General features: G+C 39.9%; 1 protein-coding gene across 3 annotated transcripts; it reads right to left on the reverse strand.

The window, feature by feature from the left end:
- Positions 1-2,420: 2,420 nt before the first annotated feature.
- Positions 2,421-22,597, reverse strand: TACC3 (transforming acidic coiled-coil containing protein 3). Of its 3 annotated transcripts, none has more exons than XM_069795518.1 (16): positions 22,478-22,597; positions 18,486-18,666; positions 18,202-18,347; positions 14,575-15,669; positions 13,291-13,387; positions 12,639-12,831; positions 11,549-11,601; positions 10,535-10,668; positions 10,337-10,448; positions 9,498-9,641; positions 7,012-7,088; positions 6,886-6,929; positions 5,697-5,857; positions 4,213-4,319; positions 3,883-4,003; positions 2,421-2,597 (listed from the first exon to the last, which is right to left on the reverse strand). In XM_069795518.1, the coding sequence occupies exons 2-16, from the start codon at positions 18,663-18,665 to the stop codon at positions 2,532-2,534; spliced, it is 2,730 nt and encodes a 909-aa protein (XP_069651619.1). In that variant the 5' UTR covers position 18,666; positions 22,478-22,597; the 3' UTR covers positions 2,421-2,531. The 3 variants fall into 3 exon arrangements, with proteins under 3 accessions (XP_069651619.1, XP_069651611.1, XP_069651629.1); XM_069795510.1 differs by having other exon boundaries at positions 10,319-10,448; XM_069795528.1 differs by lacking the exons at positions 18,202-18,347; positions 18,486-18,666; positions 22,478-22,597 and adding an exon at positions 16,685-16,791 and having other exon boundaries at positions 10,319-10,448.
- Positions 22,598-22,630: the final 33 nt, after the last annotated feature.

The raw sequence follows: 22,630 nt of genomic DNA on the forward strand, positions 1-22,630 counted from the left end.
TTTTTTGTAAGTACTGAAACAATCAGGAAACAGGAGAGCCCCAGGCAGACTTCACAGGTGGCGGTCACAGATTACAGTAGGAGTGTGGTGTGCTGTCTTTCCACATTACACTGAAGTGCAATTTCCATTATCCAATATCAACTGGCCACACAAGGTGTGATTCTCGATAACATGTGTGATAATAGACCAAATAAGAATTGTCAGGCACTGACACTACCATGGCACCTGTATCTGGTATGCTGGTCTCTGCTGCACTTCTTCCTCTGTATCCACCTCCATCAGCAGACTGGGGACAGCGATGTCTGTAAGGCCACTATATTCAAGCAACAGAACAAACAGGTTGAAAGTCTCCCCTCCCTTCATCCAGCAAGCTACTGGACCAGAGATATTCTGCATATGAAGAAGAAAGCCAGAGGGAATAGTAGAAAGCAATTTTACCCTGAAGGAATAAAGGAAGGTAAGGACGATCCCAGCACTCCCTTATGCAGCACCTGCCTAAAGGCACACACAGTAGTATAATTCCAGTTTGGTAGTTGTAGCACAAAAACTCCAGATAGTGTTGTCACTATTGACATACAGTCCCTTGGCATACAATCACTTAGCAGCTCTTTATCCTTTCCAACAGGAATTTATCAGAACAATTGTCTTATTAGCATTAAGGGCAACTGGAGAAGAGAGGGACAATCTCCATCTCTGCAATGTGCTGAAGCACAGCCCAGTCTAGTACAGCCGATATTTCAAAGAGCAGCAGCCACATCTTGTGGAAAGATTCAGCATTGCAGGCTTATTCCCAATAACGGGAGTTTGTAAAGTTCGTAATGCAAGTTCAGCTTTATACTAATCTAGCCAGGGATTCCGCTGAAATGGTCTGCCCTCTTCTACCCCTTTCTGTGCAAGATGTGCAAAGTGAACCTGCACAGCACACTGATCCCCTGCTAAACTGCCGTTTTGTCCAGTTACCACCATTTCCCCTAGACCAGTTTGTCTGGCTCATCACACCAGAGATGACCCAACAGGGGGTAAAGAGCAGGCCTACGCTTGGGGGCTGTGTGCTTAACCTTATCTAACCCTAGGCTACAGCAGCCTATAACCTCAATATTCACCGAGGACTTTAATAGAAATCGGTTTCCACAATTAAACACACATGAGCAAGACAGTTCACAAATTAGACAAAGTACAAGAAGATTTCTTACCTGTATGTATAAGTCTGTTACAAAGGAACATTCCAAGACACAGCCTTGAGTAATCCTTGCTATCTGAAGTTGAGGCAGGGAGTAAACTTTGCTTTTGTATACTCTGTTTTATGACTAATTTTTTCCTCTGCTACCATCTGGGACTTTCCTAAGCAATAAGTTAAGGAAAACACACAGCAGAGCAACTTCTGCAGGATCTAGGCATTCAATATTGTTGCTGCTGACTTAATACTGACACTTTCACATTAGTGTAGAAATCACAAAGAAAACATCACAGACCATAAACTTGAAGTGTGTTAACTGTAGACTTGCTCTGCTCTATAGGGTGTTCCTGCTACATACAGTTGCCAATAAAAATAACAGTACCAATCAGTATCTACCTAACCAAATGCAGACCCCAGATCTCCCAAGCACTGCTACTTACTTTTCCACCTGCCCTGTCAGACTACCCTTATATGTAAGGGAAGGGCTCAAACTACAGATAAGAGCACACCCAGCAGCAACAGCCCTTCTGAGAGGAAGACACAGCTACTAGTCAGGCAAGGGAGGGAATGACCTCCCAGTAATATTAGAAATAAAAAGCTGTAGCTTGCAACAGAACAATCCTGTTAATGTCTGTTAGGTAATAACAGCTTATCTGAGATGTCCACTATTGCCCTAATTAAAGCTGACTTCATCATAACCTGTGACCTGCAGCCTACATCTCCCAAGGCTTTCCATTACAAGCAAGTGGCAGGGAGTTCTCACAGGTAACTGGAAAGCCAATAGCATCAGACAGACTAGTGACATGAAAGAAAAAAAAAATCAAGATAGAGTAGCAAGCAATCTGTCCTGCTATTCAGCACTCTGCTTAGCTTACCTGCAAAACCAGAATCACTCCAGCTCCTCTTTAATAAGAAAGAACACTGAAGTTCCTTTTTTTTTTACATCATCAAATACTTCATAGCATTTGTGACAGGTCAAGTTTTATTACAATCTTGTAACTCCAGAATGTTTTAAGTGAGACAGCAGGAAGTACAAAGTAGAGACATGGCCCATGCTGACCCTCACCAGCAAACCCAGGTCATGAGTATAGAACCTTGGTGTTCTTATGCAGGGAAAAGACAATTAGTTTTTCCGACATGTGAAAATGTTATGCAAGACATTGTCACCTACTGGAAGTGGCGACTGAACTTAAGTTTATTGACATTTCCTACAAAAGATACAGCCAATAATATGCAAGAAAAGTGCAAATCAAGAGTTTTATTTTTTCCCAACATACATAATTAAAAAAGTGAGTGAACACACAGAAGACAGGAAGTTAGAGAGACTAGACGTATTTACAAGACAGTTAAGCTATCAAATTTTTTCCATCTTCAGGATCAAGTCATCACAGATTTTCGTTAGTTCATCATTTTCTTTAGTCTGTTGAAAACAGAAAAAAAGTGAGTTTTAGGTATGCCTAAGCTATGGTACACCCATGTAGTGAGCTGAGTTGCAACAAGTCATGTTTGCCAACACATAGAATAGAAAGTCCATTTACCTGCTAGTGACTCATGCAAATTTACTCTAAAGGACAATCTACTTTGTAGGTCACGCAGCACCCTTAAGAGCCCCAGGAAGTGAGCCAGAATCCACTGTACTGTTTCTACTTCTTTCACAGACTTCCCTATAATATGTGGAGACCAATTGATCTAGGGAAATAAGACTTTTCATACTCAAAGCCTTTTTGTTAGATACACTGAAATTCAAGATGGTGACAGTTTAGATTTTAATCTTCACAAGACAGACAACTCTGCAGGATGATGCTTTGATACTTCTACTGACATATGTCGATAATTTCCAGTTTGTGTAATTCCTTATATGGTCAAACCATTTTAATAAGAGTTCTTAACATAAAATGTTACTGGTTTTATAACATGAACTAAACTAGTTCTGTGTTAAATGGCTTGTCTCATCTCTCCAGTTATAGGCCTACTCTTTCCTCAGCTATGCAAACCTTAGCCATAAACCTGAAGACTAACACAAATATGGGACTTTTCCCTGAACAAGAACATGTCACCATTACTTATTTTTGAGCCTTCAATGCTGGCAAAAGATACAACCATGATGCAGTAGAACTAATAGCATGCGTTTCCAGCAATATGACTTTTAACCCTCAGAAAGCTTTTTCCTTTGAAGGGTTCTAACAAACGACACTGATGTGCATTTACAAAATATTCTAAGACTTTATGCAATACGAAACAATATCAAATACAAGGATTAATGGGCTGAACAATATTGAAATAGTTCAGCCAATACAAAAGAGCCTGCATTAGTGCCAATAGTTTACAAATCATGTTTATTAACAAGCTGAACCAGACAGTTACTCAAGATTCATTCTGAGATCCTGCTCTGGGACATATTTAAGTTTTAGATCACCATCTCCTTCAGTAGTTCATATTACCTCCCGACACAGAACCTGTGTTGATCACTTCTGCAACACACCTATGGGAAGAAACCTTTGGCTCCAAAAAATCTAAACATACAGATGAGTCTTGACATAGAGTTGTGCCTTAAGTTTCAATGCCTATTTCCCAAAGCCTGCCAGGACAGCAGCCACCAAAACCAGCACAGTTAGCATGGCTATTTCTAGCACTGATACAAGGTAGTTCTTGACCTAGTCTAAGGCAATAGTTTGAAGAGACTCACCCATGGCATTTTGACTAACCTTTTGTTCAAGACTCTTTTCTAAAGACTGGATCCTCATTTGTTCTTTGCGGAGACTGGCTTGTAGTGCTGCAGTCTCCGATTTAGCTTTGCTTCGTACCTGGGCAATTTCCTCATTTGCTCTGAAATAGAAGCAAGATGGTGTTTACATCCCCTTCAGACAGCACAGCAAAACAGTTCATAGAATCACACTAGATGCTTGTACTTTGGATTGATCCCCAAACTGAACATGTTTTAAGCCAAGTTTTGGTATTAATGAATCACATTTTGCAGCAACTGTGAAAACTATATATTTCACTCCCAGTACTTGGCTTCTTGACATGGTACTTACTGATGCAGCTTTTCTTCAGCATGTGCCTTTAGCGTCTGATATCTCTGCTCCTCTTTTTTAATTCTAGCCAGGTATTCTTCAACACATTTTTTCAGAGCTTCTTCATTCTGTCCCAAAACCAAGAAGCTTAGTTAGCTTTTTATGTGCTAGTAGACAGAAAAGTCTCTCCACAAATGGCCTGATAACACCAAAGTGGCAGTATTTGCTCATCAGAATAACAGGAACGACTGTGAAGTCCCACAGATCTACATAGGGACTAAAGCACCCCCTTTCACCTCTCAACTTTGCAAACTAAAATTTATTCACCCCATTTCCCTCCCAATATTCTGTTTATTTTGCAGTAAACTTTACTAAAGGGGAAAGGTCACTGAAACTAATGTCTCTAATCAGTTTTCTGTGCTTTGTTTTGTTGTTTGTTTTTTTTTTAAATCAGCTTTGTCTTAGCTTGCAATTGTCCTAAGAATATCTAGAAATCCAGCTACTTCAGGGAACCCATGGAAAGATTCAGGTTTTGGACCCTGACGTAAATGAATCAACATTAACGGCAAGAAAGCTACCTTGGTAGGCACAGACACTATGACACCTTATTTTATTAGGTATTACAGCAAGTTGGAACCATTTGAAACAAGGGCTAAGACTCCCCTACTAATTCTAGCTCTTGAATCCAGAAACTCCATTTCCAAGTGATGCTTTAACTCTGTGCTAAGGAAGGTCTTCTGAATTTAGTGTGGAGAGATGGAAGAGACACAAGATGAACAAAGACAGACATGTTAGTACAGCAGAAACTTAAGTCATAACACAGACCACTTGCCTGTTTCTCAAACCTAGACTACCACTCAAACCTAGACTAGAAACTTGTAACAGGCTAGTTCTAAGCTTGAGTAAATAGAGAACATTAAAGGATAACTGAAGGAAAAAATTTGAAGGCACTTTTTTTAAACACCAACTGAATCTTTTTTATGCATTTCATGTAATAAGAAACCATAGCTTATGGTTCTCATTAGCTTCACTGCTCCAATCTCTGAAGATGCTGCCGAATGAAGGCCTGACTCTACAAAGTTGTGGGGGGGTTAAGCTAAAGAACATCCAATAAACTATTATAATTTTGACTTTTAATAGCAAATCCTCTTCAGCATCCATTCAACACAAAGTAAGGGAAACAAGCTGCCCTTACGCAGCAGTTGCTATACAACAGCCTGTCTCTATGATTAACAGAAAAATGATATGCATGCAGCAAGAAATAGCTCATTCTTCCATTTGAAGGAACTTATGCTTCTAACAGAGAGATCATTATCATACTTTAATCCAGTCACTAAATACAATAAACCAGTAATTTTTTAAAATCTTTAAATAAACAACTTCACACCTGGTTTTACAGGTAGTGCATGTACTAGTAATTAATGACTGCTCTAGAAATTCATCATTTCCTCTCCACTAAGTCTCATTTATCTTGGAAGGATATTATTTGCATTATAGCATCTTACTTTGTGGTAACCCTCTAGCACTTCCTTCTGTTTTTCAAGTCGTTTGAAGAGTTCAGAGAAAGATTTCTCCATAGAGTTCAGATCTGAAATAACTTGTTGCTTCTCTTCCAACACCCTCTGCATTTCTTTCTTTGAAAATTCCTTCTGCTTCTGAGCATCCTCTAAAGAAAGTGGAGTTAACAGAGTTACACTCATGATAGTTGTTGCATTAGCATAAAACTAGTTCCACAATATGGACAGATAACCTCCACACCTTCAGTTCTTCCTCTTAAGCAGTAAAGAGTTTCATAATGCAGCCTTTCCTCTGAAAGGACACCATATCTCTGCTTTTAAGGAAGCAGTTATATTCTATTTACTACATACTACCTCATACCAACCTAAGGCCATTAAAGACCAACTATAAGGTGCTTGCCCAAAGCATTGTTTCTCCTGCAATGTTGTCAAAATACTACACCCGAGGAGTTTACCATAACAGGGGCCTCAAATGTTGCAATAGAAACAAGGAATCAAAAAATATGTTTGCATTAAATATACACAATAGCTGGAAGATCTGGAGGAGACTAGGATAACAAGCCAAACTAGCACAGCAAACTCTTTCAGGATAAGTTTTTGTTAGCACACCTGAGCTGTGTTTCCCATAGGCTTAAAGTAGCACAAAAAAGCTGATATAATATTCAGACTCCTTAAAGAACTAAATTTAAGCAAGGCACAGATTTGGCTATTCAGCTTTGAACTAGGAGAATGCACCTACACAATAAGAGTTTCATTCAATGTCTTCCTAGCTTTGAAACCACAAACTTGACTGAAACAAAGGCCAGATCTGTACAGCAACAACTCCTATTGACATCACTTCAATGAGGTCAGATAATAAACAGTTAAACACAAGGTGCAGACAACTGGATCTACTACTTTTAATAAGCCAACAGCTCACACTCCACTGTAGAGTAAGGAAAAGTTAGATGTGTTCATGCCTGATTCAGGAAGTCATCATTAGCTACCAGGTGATATCATATCTGTATATATATGCATAAAAGTGTTACTCTACCTTATCTGAAACCTTACGCTCACCCTGGAAGCCCTTGAAATATTAAGGCCATCAGAAGTGAAAGAGTACTAACTTCAGTTAGCAACCTTAGGCTAAGCATGCCCCATCACCCCAAGCCATTCAAAGTGTAATTATGGAACTTACCCATCATTTGTGTTATTGTACCTTCAAATTCAGCAACTATTTTTCTAAAAAACATGAAAAAATGTTGAACATAAGTTACAAAAGCAGCTGAAGTAAATAGATATAAAAATCAGGACAGATTCATACCCCATTTCCTTGTATTCCATATGAAGCTTATTATACTTCTTTTTCCATTCCTCAGTCTCCAACTGTTTCTCTTGAACCTTTGAGGCGAAAAAATAAACCTTTATTTCTCACACAGGAAGATATACAAGATTTGATACTCAGAACAGTCTGAAGGGCTGCTTAGGTATACTTATAACTTGATACGGAGAAAAATAAGTTCTAACTGCTTAACAGAATCAAAATTAAGTGTTTCATTACAAATTTGAGTTAAATGAGATGTAGATTGATATGTAGGTTTCACATACTTGATTCCCACTCAATGTTACCAATATCTCTTCAAATGGCAAGATCAGAGCCAACTCAGCCAACCTCTTGACTGCTCTTACTCATTGTATATGTAGATCACTGTTCCCTGGCCAGTTATGTTCTCTCAAAGTAATATTCTCTCAAGTGACATGTATTTCCCTTTTATTTACAAGGCAGACAAAAAAAAGCCACACAAATCTGCTAATCTTAACAGGAAAGAGCAAATACCAGAAGTCTAGTCTAGCCAAAAATTAAATTGCTGTTTGGAATAATTTATATTCAACACTCAATCAGCCCCCTACCACGTTTCCAAATTTAAAGACAGCTCAGTTCATTTAATAACAACCATACCTATTTCACATCAGCTGAATTAAAGCAGAGCTCCCAGTAACAGTATTAAGCAGTATAAGCACTCCTTGCTAAATGCTTTGTGCAAACTCCATAAACTTAATTTTGCCCTGGGGTTTCTATTAAGAACTATAACACTGATAGCTGACTGCAGTGTGGGAGGCCTTCAAAGACAAAAGAGGCCCAAAATACATAAAACAACCTGGAATTTTAAACAAGAAGGTGAGAGCACATGATTACTGCTGACTTCTCTTCAAAGTTGCACAGTATACTGTAGTACACTGGTTTTCAGTATTTCTTTAGAGCAAACTCATTTTAAACCTATTGTAATATTCCAGATGACAGGAAGTGGGGTACAAGTGAAAAAAACAATGTACCAAAATATAAAGAGAAAGCATTAACAATAGTTAGGCTAGAAACAAAAGTTACAAAAGCAAAAATGCATGAAGATGGAAACCAGATAGTAAACTTCATTTGCAAACTCAATAGACATGGTTCAGTAGACTCAACGAACGCTTCCATGAAGTGCTGCTGTATTGCTGTATGTGCCCAGAAGGAAAACAGGGGTTTGGTTTTTTTCCTCTCGTCCCACTCTTGAGTTGTTTCGCCAAAAAGTAATCTTAAAATTTAGTCTGTCTTCCTTTCAGGTTAAACAAAAATGCTTGGAATCACTGTATTAAGTGACACACAGCTGGAGTCATCCAGTCACACCTGTCTTGCTACAACTATGTTTGCATATTTAATAGTTCTTTGAAACAAGAGATTAGAGCACCAATTTTAAGATATTACAAGCTTTACCCCCTGTTACTATATAAATCCTTCATTTTAGACCAATGTAATAAAAGTTGTTCCCCTGTCAAAGCTGCTCTTGTTTTCCTGTACTAGATAATATGCTAGGTAAAAGTGTCCTTCTAAATGACAGAAAGCAAAAGTTACTCCTAGAAAAGCTAGTATCTTTGTACTCTAAAGGGAAAAAAAAAATAACTTAAGTAGCAAATAATCACAGGTCATCTTTCTTTGGTCTCCTTAGGGTCACTGCCTGCAGTATAGCTAGGCAGGAATTTTGAATGCTCCATTTTCTTGTGAAGTTAATTTTGAAGTGACACGAATAGCTTTAAGGACATTTATCCTTAAGTACTCCTCTTACATTATTTAGTATTCATAAGGTTACATAACCCAGAAGCTATAATGAATCAAGTACTTATATTTTTTAATTAAGTGGATACATAACTCTCCTTGCATCAGCAAGAAGATGGGGATACAAAAGCAATTTCTGTAGTGATATAGTTAAGAACTGCTTGAAATCTCAACTGCTTCTTTCCTCTTCCACTAATATAGTTCTCCTCCACATGAGCTCCAGATCTCACTGTTATTAGCTGGACATACTGTTGTGCCTCCCCAATTCAAAAAAAAAAAAAAGATCACTGCACTGAATTGGCATTACAGTTTTATCTTGTTCTAAGGAAATAATTATATCAGGAGGAGCCGCTCCCTCCCATTGGCAAGAACAGGTACTTCCTGCCTAGTTTAATATCCTGCTTAGTTTAATAAAGAGTATTCAGATCACTGATATCAAGCCTAACCATTCCATCTGATAACAGATGCTTTTTAATACTGACCAGTTCTAAGGCAGAACCTGACTAATAGTGAAGTTTACTGTATTTCCTTAGATATTAACTCTGAAGAGTTCTATACCTACTGCTCCTATCAAGTGCAGAGCAAGCATTTCAGAATGAGATGCTTATGTCAAGTACAATGGAAAGAATTACCAATTATAGAGATTTATACCAGACAGTCTAAACACAAGGGACTTCAAGGCTATGCAAAGTGCTGCTTTGGAAGGGTCACTGTACCTCTCTTTTAACCAGTTCAATAGCTGCATCCATGTCTTTTTGGCTGTATTTTAGCACATCTATAATAGCATCCACTGCAGTGTTTGTGGAAGCAGCAAAAGGAACATCACTAGTCAGGGAGTCTGGAATTAGGGGATCTGTGTCCTGTGAGGAGAAAAAAAAGTAGATACTTATTTTCATGCCACTGATTAACTGCATGCAGATTATTCGATGGTAAGTCAACATACTTAAACACTGAAAACACCTCCGTAACTTTGTTACCATAACTTTCATACTTTGTAGGTATCTTTTAGAACTATGTAGTTATCTTTAAGGTATAACAGAACCTGCTATCCACCAATTATAGCTATCAGAAACAAACCAGATGACACCACACTGTTGCCCACCAGTAAAAAAAAGCACCATTTCAGGATGAACTGCTGTGTGCAGATCTGTTCATAAAAGGCTGTTCAAACTATAAGTCTTAGACTGTAGAGCATCAAGTTTAATCAAAGAAGTGCTTTTCATCCCAGCAGTGCAATTAAAATTTTGTTGCTTCAGCTGCATGAAAAAAACTGCTCGATTAAAGCATTCTTAAGAACAGCTCAAATTCTCCTGCACCATGTGCAATGTCACCAGTTTCCACAAAAGATTTTTAATACTTAAGAAAATGCAATCCACCAAAAAGTTCAACTTTGATATAAGTGAGTATCCAACCTGTTTTTTAAGATAACAGTTTAAAGAAACATTAAGTATTCTGCAATCCTTAGAGTATCTGCATAAGTCTTAAGTCCAGAACCTAGCCCATCCCTTTCCCAAAATATCAACAAGAAACCTGATACCATTCTGGACACCCTTACAGAAGTTGTAAATGTTCCCAGAAGATCTAGTCCTTTTGGTTTCTCTTCATTTTGAAGATTCACTGCAGGCTTTTCAGCTTCCTCAAGCGATTTACTTACATCAGCAACAGGACTAAAAATGAACAAACACCATTATGTTCAAGCACTGCCTTTCTTTGTAAAGCTATGTGCTATAGCCTAGACTAAGTCAATACCTACCCACACTGAAGTGGAGCTGTCATGATATTCATAGTTGTTTCAACAGTACCAGAAATTGGTTTTCTTGGACTGTCTCTCAACAGAGGGTCAAACTTCAAATACAGCGACTGTTTCCTCAAGGCAGACTCTTTGAACTGAGGGGAAAGAAGCATAAACTGGCAGATATGCTGCTTCATAGCATAACACACACATCCCACACACACACATAAATAATCCTCTGGAGAGAGGGTGAGCCTATTCTTCAGTGGCCAGAGCATTGTTCTCAGGAGAAAAATTACGTAAGAGAACTCAGTGCCCACATGCTTAAGTCCTTATGTAATATCAAGTGAACTCAATCAGCTCAGACAGAACCAAAAGGGCCAACTTTTATGAACTCTTCAAATCCAGCAAAATACAGTGAAAGGGGAAGATAGTATTGTAAGCTGAATGAGCAGTGCATGTCATTCTCTGTCTTTGCTCATACAGCAATAAGGACAAACACAGTGTGATCAAAAATCAATTGCAATTCAGTGTATTCACTGTATATTCAGAGCCACTCCTACTCTGGACCAAAGTAGGAGAAAGGATAACTAAGCCAAACTGATTAAAACATGACATGCCCAATTTAGAGACAGATTTCCTGAAACTGCCCATAAAACAATAGAGCTTAGAAAAAAATATTTTCAAAACAATGATCCTGCACTTTCAAAGAATTATGTTCTTGCAGTTTTGGCAACCAGAGAGGTGAAACATAATCCATCTCAGTTTCACCACTATTAAAGAAAAATAGCACCTTTGCAAACTGAAAGCATAAGACCTCTGATCCTTAGCAGAATTGCTTATAACTACATTTCCTTCCAGCATCATCTCCTGCCCAGCCTTGTAGACACATTCCTTCAGAATAGAACCTGTATTTCTGTGGGCAAGCTCAAAGTGAAGTTATTTCACAAAAACATTTAAGGCTTGACAGTTTCATTTTCTTTTCCTCTCCCCTCTGCCAGGGAGGCAAACATAACATTTCAATGTCATACTTACTGATGAAGTCCCAAACTGTTCAAGATAGTCTATTTCTATGCCCATTCCTAGAACTGGAAAAGGAGGAAATGATACAATGAAGATGCAATATTGTCATATTGTCTTACAGTGAAGCACCCACAGACAGAAACAAATAGGCATGTGTATAAAGCAAATAAATCCCTGCTCCCACATCATGAGCTCTAGTTTTTCATTGGCTAAAAATATTGCATTTCTATCTGGACCTGAATAAAAAAAAGAATCAGGCAAAGATTTCCAAGCTAAACAAACTTACAGCTTACATTTGCCTCCACACAGCTGTAAGAATATGTAGAATTTAATACACAGCTGAAGAACTTCTTTTGTTCCACGGTTAGAGTGACAAGCACACTCAGATATTCTACCCTTTTATATAATGCCCCATAAAAGAGTAAGATTAGCAATCTCACTGTTAAAATTAGCGGACAGCTCAGATTTGAACAATGAAGTTATAGCCATTTCTCAATACACTGATTCAACTCAAGTATCAAGGTAAGTCTCAGACTGCACTGCAGTCAAGTCATTTACTCATCCTTCCACACAGTGCTCCTACAAGGAATAACCCTTCCAGGTGGTTAAGTCACAGCTATGTAGTAAGCTTTCAAGACAGACAAGCAAGTACAGGAAGACTGTCCACACTGCAATATGAAATCAGCATTCAAGTAGTGCTAAGGCCTGCAGTAATCTACAAGACTCAAATACAGGCAGTTGCAATAGCTCTAGTATTCTCAATTTAGAAAGTCCATAATACCGGAAGTGATTTTAAGGGAGCATTTTTTCAGCACAGAAAGTCACCACTGTAAAAAGATTGTTTCTGTACCAGCCTAAATTTCATCCTTCCAGGCAGCTGAATGCTAACAACCAGCTTTTTGAATTTAGCTTAATCCAGAGAAAGTTAGAAATCAGCTAAGGTACATTTCCCACCCCTGCTAGTCATTGTAGGTTTTGCAGTCCTTTCAGAAGAGCAAAATGAGACAAAAACTAGAATCATTGCCAAAACTTGTAGAGAAGTATATACACAGAGGTTATTGTAACAATATATTTTTAGGCTATTCTAAAGAAATGCACTTACCTTCTGATGATGGTCTGAAGAGCTCTTCAGGTTCAGTGCTAGCTGTCTGCTCATTTGCTGTTATTTCAGTTCTGTGGGAACTAGGTTTAATTTCTTCTGCAGACATTGACTTTTTTCCACTGTCAGCAGAAACCAAATTATCTTGAGAGGGGACATTAGCTGGAGACATTTTAGATGGGCTCATTTGCGTCTCCTGATGAGAAAAACACAATCCTTTTTACTGTTAAAATAATGATTTACATGCAATGAAAATCACAATAATGATCAAATTGGTTTGTCATAAACTAGCTGGGCAGCCAGCATAATAAACCAAGAGTTCACAGGCATAGAAATTAAACTACCAACATTGAGTACAGCTAATGTTACACAGGAGTCACTTTTTTTTTTTTTGAGTCCACACCCTTATGTTTGTCCTTATATGTGATTGCTGATCAAAAAAGATACTAAATACCAAGGTACCAATTTGGCTGTCTCTGATGTTACCTTCAAAAGACAAGTCTGCACAGTTGGTATTCATTCTAGAGCTGCTGAAGATGCAGAAAACCACTAATTCTTAGACAAAATGTCAAACATGAGTTTGACAAGGTTAAGTCAAAGAACTCTTTTTCATGGAACAACTTGGTAAGAACCGGCTATCTTTCCTATACCTTACCATGGCTATCTCTCCTGGAAGTTCAGCTTCTGCTTGAACTCCTGGCTTAGCTTCTTGAGTTCTTGACTCATCTACCACACTCTGTTTGCTGGTTTCCCTGAAGAAAAAAGGAAAAAAAAATAATCAAAATTCAAATCACAGAGACAGTTCTGAATTCTATTTACCAGGTATACTGAAGCACTGAACAAACTAAGCATATCTGAGAGTTTCTACCACCACAGCACAGGAAGCTTTAAGAAAGGTGGGATCTAAATTCACTGTCTTGCCTGGTAACAACTTAAGTGACAAAAAGCTCTCCCTCCATCATAAGCAGTGCTACCTGGGAAGCAGAAAGTCACAGCAGTGTCACTTATTCCTATTCACTTAACACTGTTCTCTTATTTCTGTTAAGCCTTTTTTTTTTTTTAATTAAAGATAGGCTTTTTGTTTAATTAAGAACAGAATTACAAGCAGCCTGTTACTCTTTCCAAAGTAATGCAGTGATTATTGGTGTAAAGCACAGAACTTTATTAAATGAGTCCAATACTTTAGTTACTGCTAACAGCACAAACTTAACTTTTCACCTTGGTAAATAGTAGTTGATCACATTACACAGGGGGCAAGAGCAGAAACATTTCTATCAGATTAACATCTTGTACCAGTCTAGTTCTGGTAAGCATCTGGCTGTCCATAGTAATGCTGACATTTTAATAGTTAGACTTTCTAGGAAAGGCAACACAGTATCTCCCATTCTCAAATAAAAAGCTTTATGTGGTGCCAAAAAAATGCAACTTTAGTGACAGGCCTTTTTAGAGATAGCATTCAGATTCCAGGAACAAGCAAGGAAGAAACAGCACCTCAGAGTTCAGCCAGGACCCTAAGCAGAGAAGAGAATTGCCTAGTCCTTTCACATGCTACATGATGTGCAACGCTGCTGCCTACTTACCTGGTTTTTTGAAAGACAGCAGCAGTCACCTGATTCTCTACATTTTACTCTAATCTTGGAGAAATGGGGAAAAAGACACTTGACCAAGGTACTAATGCCCCTCCCATATAAGCCTGTTCCCTCTCATTCCTCCAGATTTAAGAACACCTTTTGCACAGCGCTAGCCATCTCAGGACGGCTTCCACAAGGAGACATTTGCTGTTGCAACATCCTGTGTTAAAGGTTACAATGTGCAACAGACTCAGCCAACCTCAGAGGGAGAAAGTCAAGGAGGTATGAATCAACTACTTAAAGATACCATCTATCTTTTCCTCACATGAGTTCAAGGTGCTTCTACATTCAGCTACAGATTTACTTACAGATTTCTGGGTTCTCTTTTCTCAGGAGTTTCACAGGTACTCGCTCCGTTATCCTGCTCCAGTGGAAGAGGCTCCCTTCTTGATGAGGTATTATCCTGCTCCTCTTGCAGGTGAGCTTTCTGAGGGCTAGGTTTAGAAGACTTGGGTGAACTGGAAATTTTAGAGCCTCCTCCAAACGGATTAAAGTTTGGATCATCAAGTTTCTCCCAGTCAAACTTATAAGATGCTTTGGGAACAGGGATTTCATCTTCCACATTACTTTTATTTTGCACTTCAGTATTCTCTGGTTTTGTTTTAGTAATAGGAATTTTTTTGGAAGGTGGCTTAATTCCAGTTCTTTTACCTAGTTTCTTAGGAGGTGGCTTTCTAGCAGTGGTATTATCGAAGTCAAATTCCAGTTTTACTGGTCCAGGCTTGGTGACACCAGGCTTTTCTGCAGGTTCCCCTTTGGAGATAGCCAGCTCTTCTGCAGGCTTTAGCCCTTCAACAGAGGCTTCTTCTGCTACTGAAACATTCTGAAGCTTCAATTCCCTGGTTTTAGAAGAATTAGTTGCATCAGAACAACTGGGACCTAAGTTGCCAGATAACTGTACAGGAGGTATAGGTGCTTCTGCTAATCCCACTGAATTACCAATTTGGCTCACATCTGTGGAAGCAGACTTCACATCCTGAACACAGTCACTGATTGCTTGCTTAGGGGACAGCTTGGATTTGTTAGACTCCAGCTCTCTCAATACAGATTCTTTTCCAGAGAAAAGTGTCTTCTCCTCTTCACTTGAGCGCTCTGTACTTGTTGTGGTTGAAGCAAAAGGAGCTGTATCATCCAGAAAAGAATCATTACTTTTTTCAGAAGTTTTCTCAGGGCTGCTAGATACTCTTACAGGAGACTTTTGCAGATTTCCAGGAGAATGCTGCAACTGCACTGAACTTTGAAAAGGATTGATGTCATTTAAGTTATCAAAATCAAGATTGTAGGAACCTCGACTCTTCACTGGCATCTCATCATCTGGGTAAGGAGCCGTGCCGACTTTCTCTGGCATTTGTGTATTTATCACTGTATCGTTTGCTTCAGCTTCAGTCTCTTGTTGACATGTGCTGCATTAAAAAAAGAGAGATCACACATGCTAGAGTTATTTTTTAGACATCATTTGAAATCATCTTTAAAAAGGTATTTGCACAAGTAGCTTTGCATGCTCAGAGTAACCTGATTTTTTTGACATAAGGCAGCTGACAGCCAAAGAATATCATCAGCAAGAATTCAGTTGCCACTTAAACATTCATAAGTTATGAGCTCTGGTACACATGAACTATAGCAAGATCAATCCTTAAAGCTAATGGGTATTCTTAAGCTACCTGTTCTACACAGCTATGTTACCTTATGCCAGTCATCACTGGAGACTGCTCTAGTCACTACAGCATATGGACACTTCCATTTCACTAGACAGTGAAATATACAGTGCTTAGGAGGAGATATTAACAGTAAACAGCTCAAACACAGGCACAACTAGTAGTACATCTTCACATAGATTCATCTATGAGTCATGACAGACTCACAAGTCTGGGACCAAACTGAGTCATGATTCAGGTTCTCCCATTTTAAATCATTACTTTGTCTGGTCATTCTGGCAGGTATTTTTCCCCTGAAAGTACACACAAGCATTTCACCTATGAGGGCCTACACACCAAAAGAGAACCTGGACTTCAGGCACTGTAAACTCCGTGCCACAGCAAATCTGAAGAGCAGAGTGGTACACAAGAAAATACTTTTCCAGCAAGAGAAAGATAAGATTCTCTAGCACAAGAAACAGGTTAAAGAAAGAGTTTGTGTACTCACTACTCCTGAGTATTCTACAAGTTATTGCTCTCCTCTATTTCCCCAAACTCTACTCAACTTTTTAGGCTAAGCCTCAGACTACAGAGAGTTAAGCCATTACTTCCTGAAACAGGATTTCCTCCCATTGTTTTGTCCCTTCGTAAAGTTACTATTTCTATGTGCCATCCATATCTGCTGTAGAACAGAACATGATTAAAAGCCCCTCGCTATAAATGCTTTAATAAACCCGAAAGCAAAGCAAAGGCGGGAGATAAGAGTTCAGGAAGTCCTTCTCACCCGGTTTGAGTGCCTCTTCCCTGCAATAGTTCAGCCCCAGGCTCGTTCAACTACTCAGGCCCCTCCCATTCTCCTTCAGCGTTTAACCTAATAAATGCCAGTCAAGAGCAAGACACCTGCTTGAAACTTGAATTACTTGACACTAGTCAAAAGTGACACCCTTCAGCAACACCCAGTCCTTTAGCTTATTTGCTACAAACAGATCCTTATATTTTAAAAGTAGAAAGGACATGTACTGTAAAAGCAGTGTCTGGACACATAATTACACCCTAACTAAAACCAATTCAGCACTAGCCCTCTTAACTCACTTGAACCCTGTATGTACTAAAGCTTCATTTATTCATGTGAACAGTAAGTTTGGGGCATAAATGCAATTAAGTCATTTAATTGTGGTGGCTAGCCACAAGAGTATCTAGCAGCCCTGAGAAAACTTCTGAAAAAAGTAATGATTCTTTTCTGGATGATACAGCTCCTTTTGCTTCAACCACAACAAGTACAGAAGTACTTTTCTAAACTGGAGTATACATGCAAGTTAACAGTTGAAGCAAACCTATACATTTAAAGAACATGCAAGTGTTCCCATCTTTCTCCTTTCTCCCCTTCCCAAAAACAAGAATAGGGGTCGAATTAAAGTATTAGGTAGTTAAAAACAAGCAAAAGGATGTATTTCCTTGCAGACGACAAAGCTAGGATCTGAGATTTCTTGCAACTGGGCATTATAGATGTCAGATGTTTATACAAGTTTAAAAATGAGCTAAAAAAGTCAGTAACAAAAAACAGGCATTGAGGCCTATTAAATAACATTGTCATAACATTGTTTTATAGCATTATAACAATATTTCTATTAAAGGAGAGTTGCAAAACCCCAAATTGGAACATTGCAGACTTTGTGCTCTTCTCTGTAGAGCTACCATGAGACACTTTAAGACCCAGTCTGCTAGACCATAAAGGCACACGAACTTGTTTGTACTTGGGACTGATGTTACATTCACTTTGTGTTGCTAGATTTTCTTTAATCTTAATACTCATTGACTCAAGGTGTCAATTCAAGCTAACCCTTCAGAAGATGTATCTTAAGGAGAAAATCTAGACAGATAAAATTGTACTTAGCATACAAAAGAAGAAATTTTAAGGCTTAGCTTCAGACTAGTGGTAGTCTCACATGAAAACCTTGCCATAGGAAACAGTTTTGTATACTCTGCCTAATGTGTCTCCTTTCTCTTAAACTATTTATCTGTATCATAAATCATCTCTATGAAATCAGTTACTGAGAAGTTAGAAATAGAATTTGGTATTCAATATTATAACCACAATAATTGTCATTACTTTCAAGAAAATTTTATCTTTGAAAAGAGTTCGTTCATCCAAGTCAGCATTAATTTTGGTCCTTTTGTGCAGTTTACATCTTGTTATAAAATACAAAATTACATTTTAAATATACAGGTTTATAATGGGGAAAAATTAACTTGAGTATGTCCCATGCTGCTAATACTACTAGTGGTGAATACATTACTTACTCAACGCTGACAGGTGCAGATAAAAGATCGTCCACCAAGGCTTCACTGCAATCATCAAGCGTGAAAGTAGTCTCGAGTTTGTCCGTCATAGTAGGACTTAAGATTTTTCGAGTCTGAGGATCTCTTAGAGGAGTTTGAAAGGTTACCTTTAAGAAAGGGGCAGGGGGAGAAAAAAGGAAGAACATGAACACCAGAGTACTTCCAAGCTCCAACTAGCATATGCATTCAATAGCAGAGATCATAGAAGGCAAGAGAAAATAATCAATACAAAACCAAAAGTTTACCTTCATAGCTTTTGCCACACTTTTTGGTGGCAAGTTTTCTTTCTGGGACAGGCGTAGGATGGAAGGTCTCCCTGTAGGTTCTGGTGGTGCAAAGAAAAAGCCAGAGTCTTCCGCTGTTAGATCATCATTGAGGTTTCCTCCGTTTTCTCCATTTTCTGCATTTAAAATCTGCAGACTCATTCTAGAATATCAACACATACAACATCGCAGCATGAATGAGAGGGTGTGGTCAGCCAGATGCACTTGCAGATAATCAAAGTTGGAAGCCTGACGCTGGCTAGCAAAGATTAACAGCTTCAAAAGAAGTTTTAAAAGTATTGAAAATGTTCACATGAAAAGTTAGATCTCAGAAGACCCTGAAAGCATCTAAATGCAGCACTGCACAACCCCTCTGCTTTTGTTAGGGGTCCAGGAAGTTAATTGTTGATACTACACTTCCCACTGTTAACATAATAACCTTACTAATTAGAGCTGCCCATACTTTAAAGGGAGCTCTGTCATTTGCAAGTTTCCTCAATCCCAGCCCCTTAAAGCCGGTAGTGACGTACAGTCATGACTCTTGTAATAGGGTATCTAGCTAAGCAAAATCACAGCTTTTGCAAGGGGCAGATGACAATCACTTCTCTATTTTATACACATGCTCTCATTACTACATTGCACATCGGCAAACAGCAAACCCAAATTTGGTTAGTTAGGGTGTGTTTAGGATCAGAGTCCTGAGTAAAATTATTTAGCTTTTTTCTGCACTGTCTGAGCACATGCTGCTTTTGTAAGACGCATAGTACTTAACAATCCTTTGCAGCATAGACATTATTGGTATGCAAATCCAAAAAAAGGTAATTAAAAAGGTATTTCTTAAATATAGTTCTTAACATTGGACATGCACAAGCTTTAGACGGCCATATAGGCTGATCTAATGTTACTAGTATTTCAAGCGTAAAGGACTTGAAACTAAAGCCTTCACTGCAACTAAGATTATTTCAAACTTATTTTCATCCTTAAAGAACACATTTCAAGTATGCTAGGCAAGCCAGCACATTATAGGTACTTGAACTCTGTCTACCTTTTACTCCCATTGGAGCCTCTGCTGTTCTTAAAGGTTTAACACTAATACTCAGTGATGCTATTGCTGTTTCTTTAAAACTGAAAGAGACAAAAACTAAAGTACCAGAGCACAGAAGGCATGTTAAGCAAGACCTAGGCATAACCACTGTCCATGAAGGATGACCTCCAAGAAGCGCAGTTAGTTATCTGACAAACCACTAACAATGCGATTTCTTTCATAAGAACTGATGTGTTATCTTGTACCACCTATGCAAGATAATCACCAAGTGGAAAAGATGTTGGCTTTCCGCAATGGATAACCATTCCAAGCAAATCTCAAACACTTGATTTGACCAAACAGCTAATCTTTAGCTTGTTTTTCCATCCTCCAGCATGCAGTCAAGATTAATCCAGAAAATCAGCTGAGGAAGACTCCAAATGATTGTCTTCCTTGTCATGAAGAAGTAACAAGAACACTCACACTGAAAATTTTAAGTCATGTTTTCAATCTCATTGCCCTTATGTATTCAAATTTCTGTCTTGAAGCCTCCATACACATTTCCCCACTCTTACATTAATCCTTGTGGGAAAATTTGCGTCATACTCTCCACTGAGCTCAGCTGCTTTGTCTGCAAGCCCAACAACAGCACTTTTAATCAGCAATGGAATGCAAACAATGACTACAGAAGCAACGGCAAGCAAAGTACGACTGTATTAGCTATTTCTTCATTCCTTCTTTATTCTTCATCATATTCATACTTTAGCCCAAGTTATTTTATACATATTTTTACACTAACAACTTGTAGAACTTGAACTTCATTGCTTTCCTTCACTCCAAGCTCAAATTGAGACAACAGATCAAATGAGTCTTTACAAACTGCAGTTTACTGTAGCTACTTTAGAAACGAAGCCTAGGACATGAAAAAGTTGTCAACACCTTCTAAAATAAGCTCAATAAGCAGGGGAGGTTTGTTTGGAGATTTTTTCAGGTTTGTCATTGAGCCACTTGTGCACCATTGCCAAACCAGATTCAGATCATTAAAATACCAAATAATTTGACACCATGTACATACACCACATTTGTCCAGCATTTTAGATACTAAATCTAAAAATCAAACTCCTTTCTAGGATTAAATCATTAAAAGTAATTCAGCATTTATTTAAAATATTTGCAACCAAGATTTGATCTAAATTGTATTTCACAAGTTCATTAGCCAGTAGCTGTGACAAAGTTAAAGGGGAAGGAAGACTTTATTAAAGACATCTTTTTGTTTAAATTGGTCAGTGTCCAAGGCATGCAAGTATTGTAAAAGGCAGCCAGTTTCCCCACTATGGTCAATCAAAGTTCACAAAAGTGAAAATGCACCTAGTTTTAGAAGAATATTTATTCAGGCACAACCAGCAGTCTGTCATTCTGTATTTAAGAATGAAAATAAATTCAGTGACATCAGATAATTAAACCTCAGGTACCTATCGTTTGTAAATTGAGGGCTTCATGGCAACTACCTGTTGTTTAATGAACAGTGGAGCACAACATCGAAAACACCGATGTGATCTCAAATGTCTAAAGCCACTGAACATGCAGGGCAAAGATGGAATTTTTCTACTTTATTATCCTCTAGCAGCTAAGATGCTGAGCGCTTGCTCACGGACAAAGTAACTTAGTATGTGCTGTGAATATTTCCATACAGACTGACACAGAGCCAACTGCTATGAATTTTTTTAGTGCAAACATGTCAATTCAGAACAAATAAACACTATTCTGGTTAACCGACCCTCATAATCACGATCTTCCCCTGACTACAGAAGTCACCCGACTCTCAACAGACCATTTGAGGAAAGGGAATTCGCAGCAGTTTTAGCCAAAACCAAGCTTGGGAGGCAGCAGATGCGGAGCCCCAGCCCAGCTGGCCTCGTTAAGGCCCAGAGCAGGCACTCGGGGCCCGCAGCTGGTTGGGGGGGAACAAAAGATGGCCTTGGCCTTCAGCGGCTGAGTCAGAGGCAGCAGCTCGGGGTGGGAGCCGGCGATGTGGGGCTCCTCCGGGCCGGGCCAGGGAGAGGAGGAGCAGCAAGGCTAGAGAAGGCTTCGCAGGCTCTCCGGGGAAGCATCGTCCCTGCCCATCATTGCACCTAGCCACGCTTTAAGTAAAAAAATAATAATAAAAGCCTCCCCTCTCCCAGACCCCAATTCACCGGGGTGCTCCCAACACTCCTGAGTCACCCAGGAGCCTCACATCACCCACTTTCCACAGGACCCCCACATCACCCACCTCGAAACACAGCAGGGTGCCCTCAAGAACCCCCGGCCACCTAGGCTGCCTGAGCCTCCCTCAGCTCCATAAAGCCCCCAGGCTCACAGAAGTGCCCACGTATATCCTCCCCCTCCCCATACTCAGAGGCGACCCCGAGTCCCCATCAGCCCCATATCACCCTCAAAACCCATGGAGATGCTCCCAAGATCCTCCTGAGCCCCACCTCATCCCCGAATTCATGGGGGAGCCCCTGAGCCCCACCCCCATCATCCCCGACACACCCCATTACCCCCAAACTCTTAGCTCAGCTTCATCCTCAAGCTCACATAAGTTCCCCTAAGTCTCTTAGTCCTAAACTCACAAAAGTGCCTGAGACCCCTCGACAGGAGTCCCCCCCAAGCTCAAAGGGGGTCCCCGATCCTGTGGTGTCCCCCCCAGCCCCACACCCCCCAAGTTCACAGAAGGGATCCCCGACCCTGTCGTGTGTGTCCCCCCAGCCCCACACCACCCCCAAGCTCACAGAGGGGGTCCCCGAGCCGGTCGTGTGTATCCCCCCCCCCCCAGCCCCACACCACCCCCAAGCCCATAGACCCCGAGCCGTCACCCCCCCCAACTCGGCGGCGCAGCCCGCAGCTCCGTAGACGACGGGACCTGCCCCCTCCCCGGCACCCCCAGGTCCCCCCAAAGGACCCCCACCTGCCGGCGGGGACCGGGTGCGGTCCCGCAGGGAGCTGGGCTGAGGCGGTGCGCGGGACCCGGCAGGCGCAAGCTCCCCGCCTCTGCAACCACCGCCGGGCAGCGCCCCCTCCGCCGCCACCACAGGATTTCAAATTTCAACGGCAGCGCCGG

Source organism: Haliaeetus albicilla, chromosome 1 (assembly GCF_947461875.1).
Source record: "Haliaeetus albicilla chromosome 1, bHalAlb1.1, whole genome shotgun sequence".
NCBI lineage: Eukaryota > Metazoa > Chordata > Aves > Accipitriformes > Accipitridae > Haliaeetus > Haliaeetus albicilla.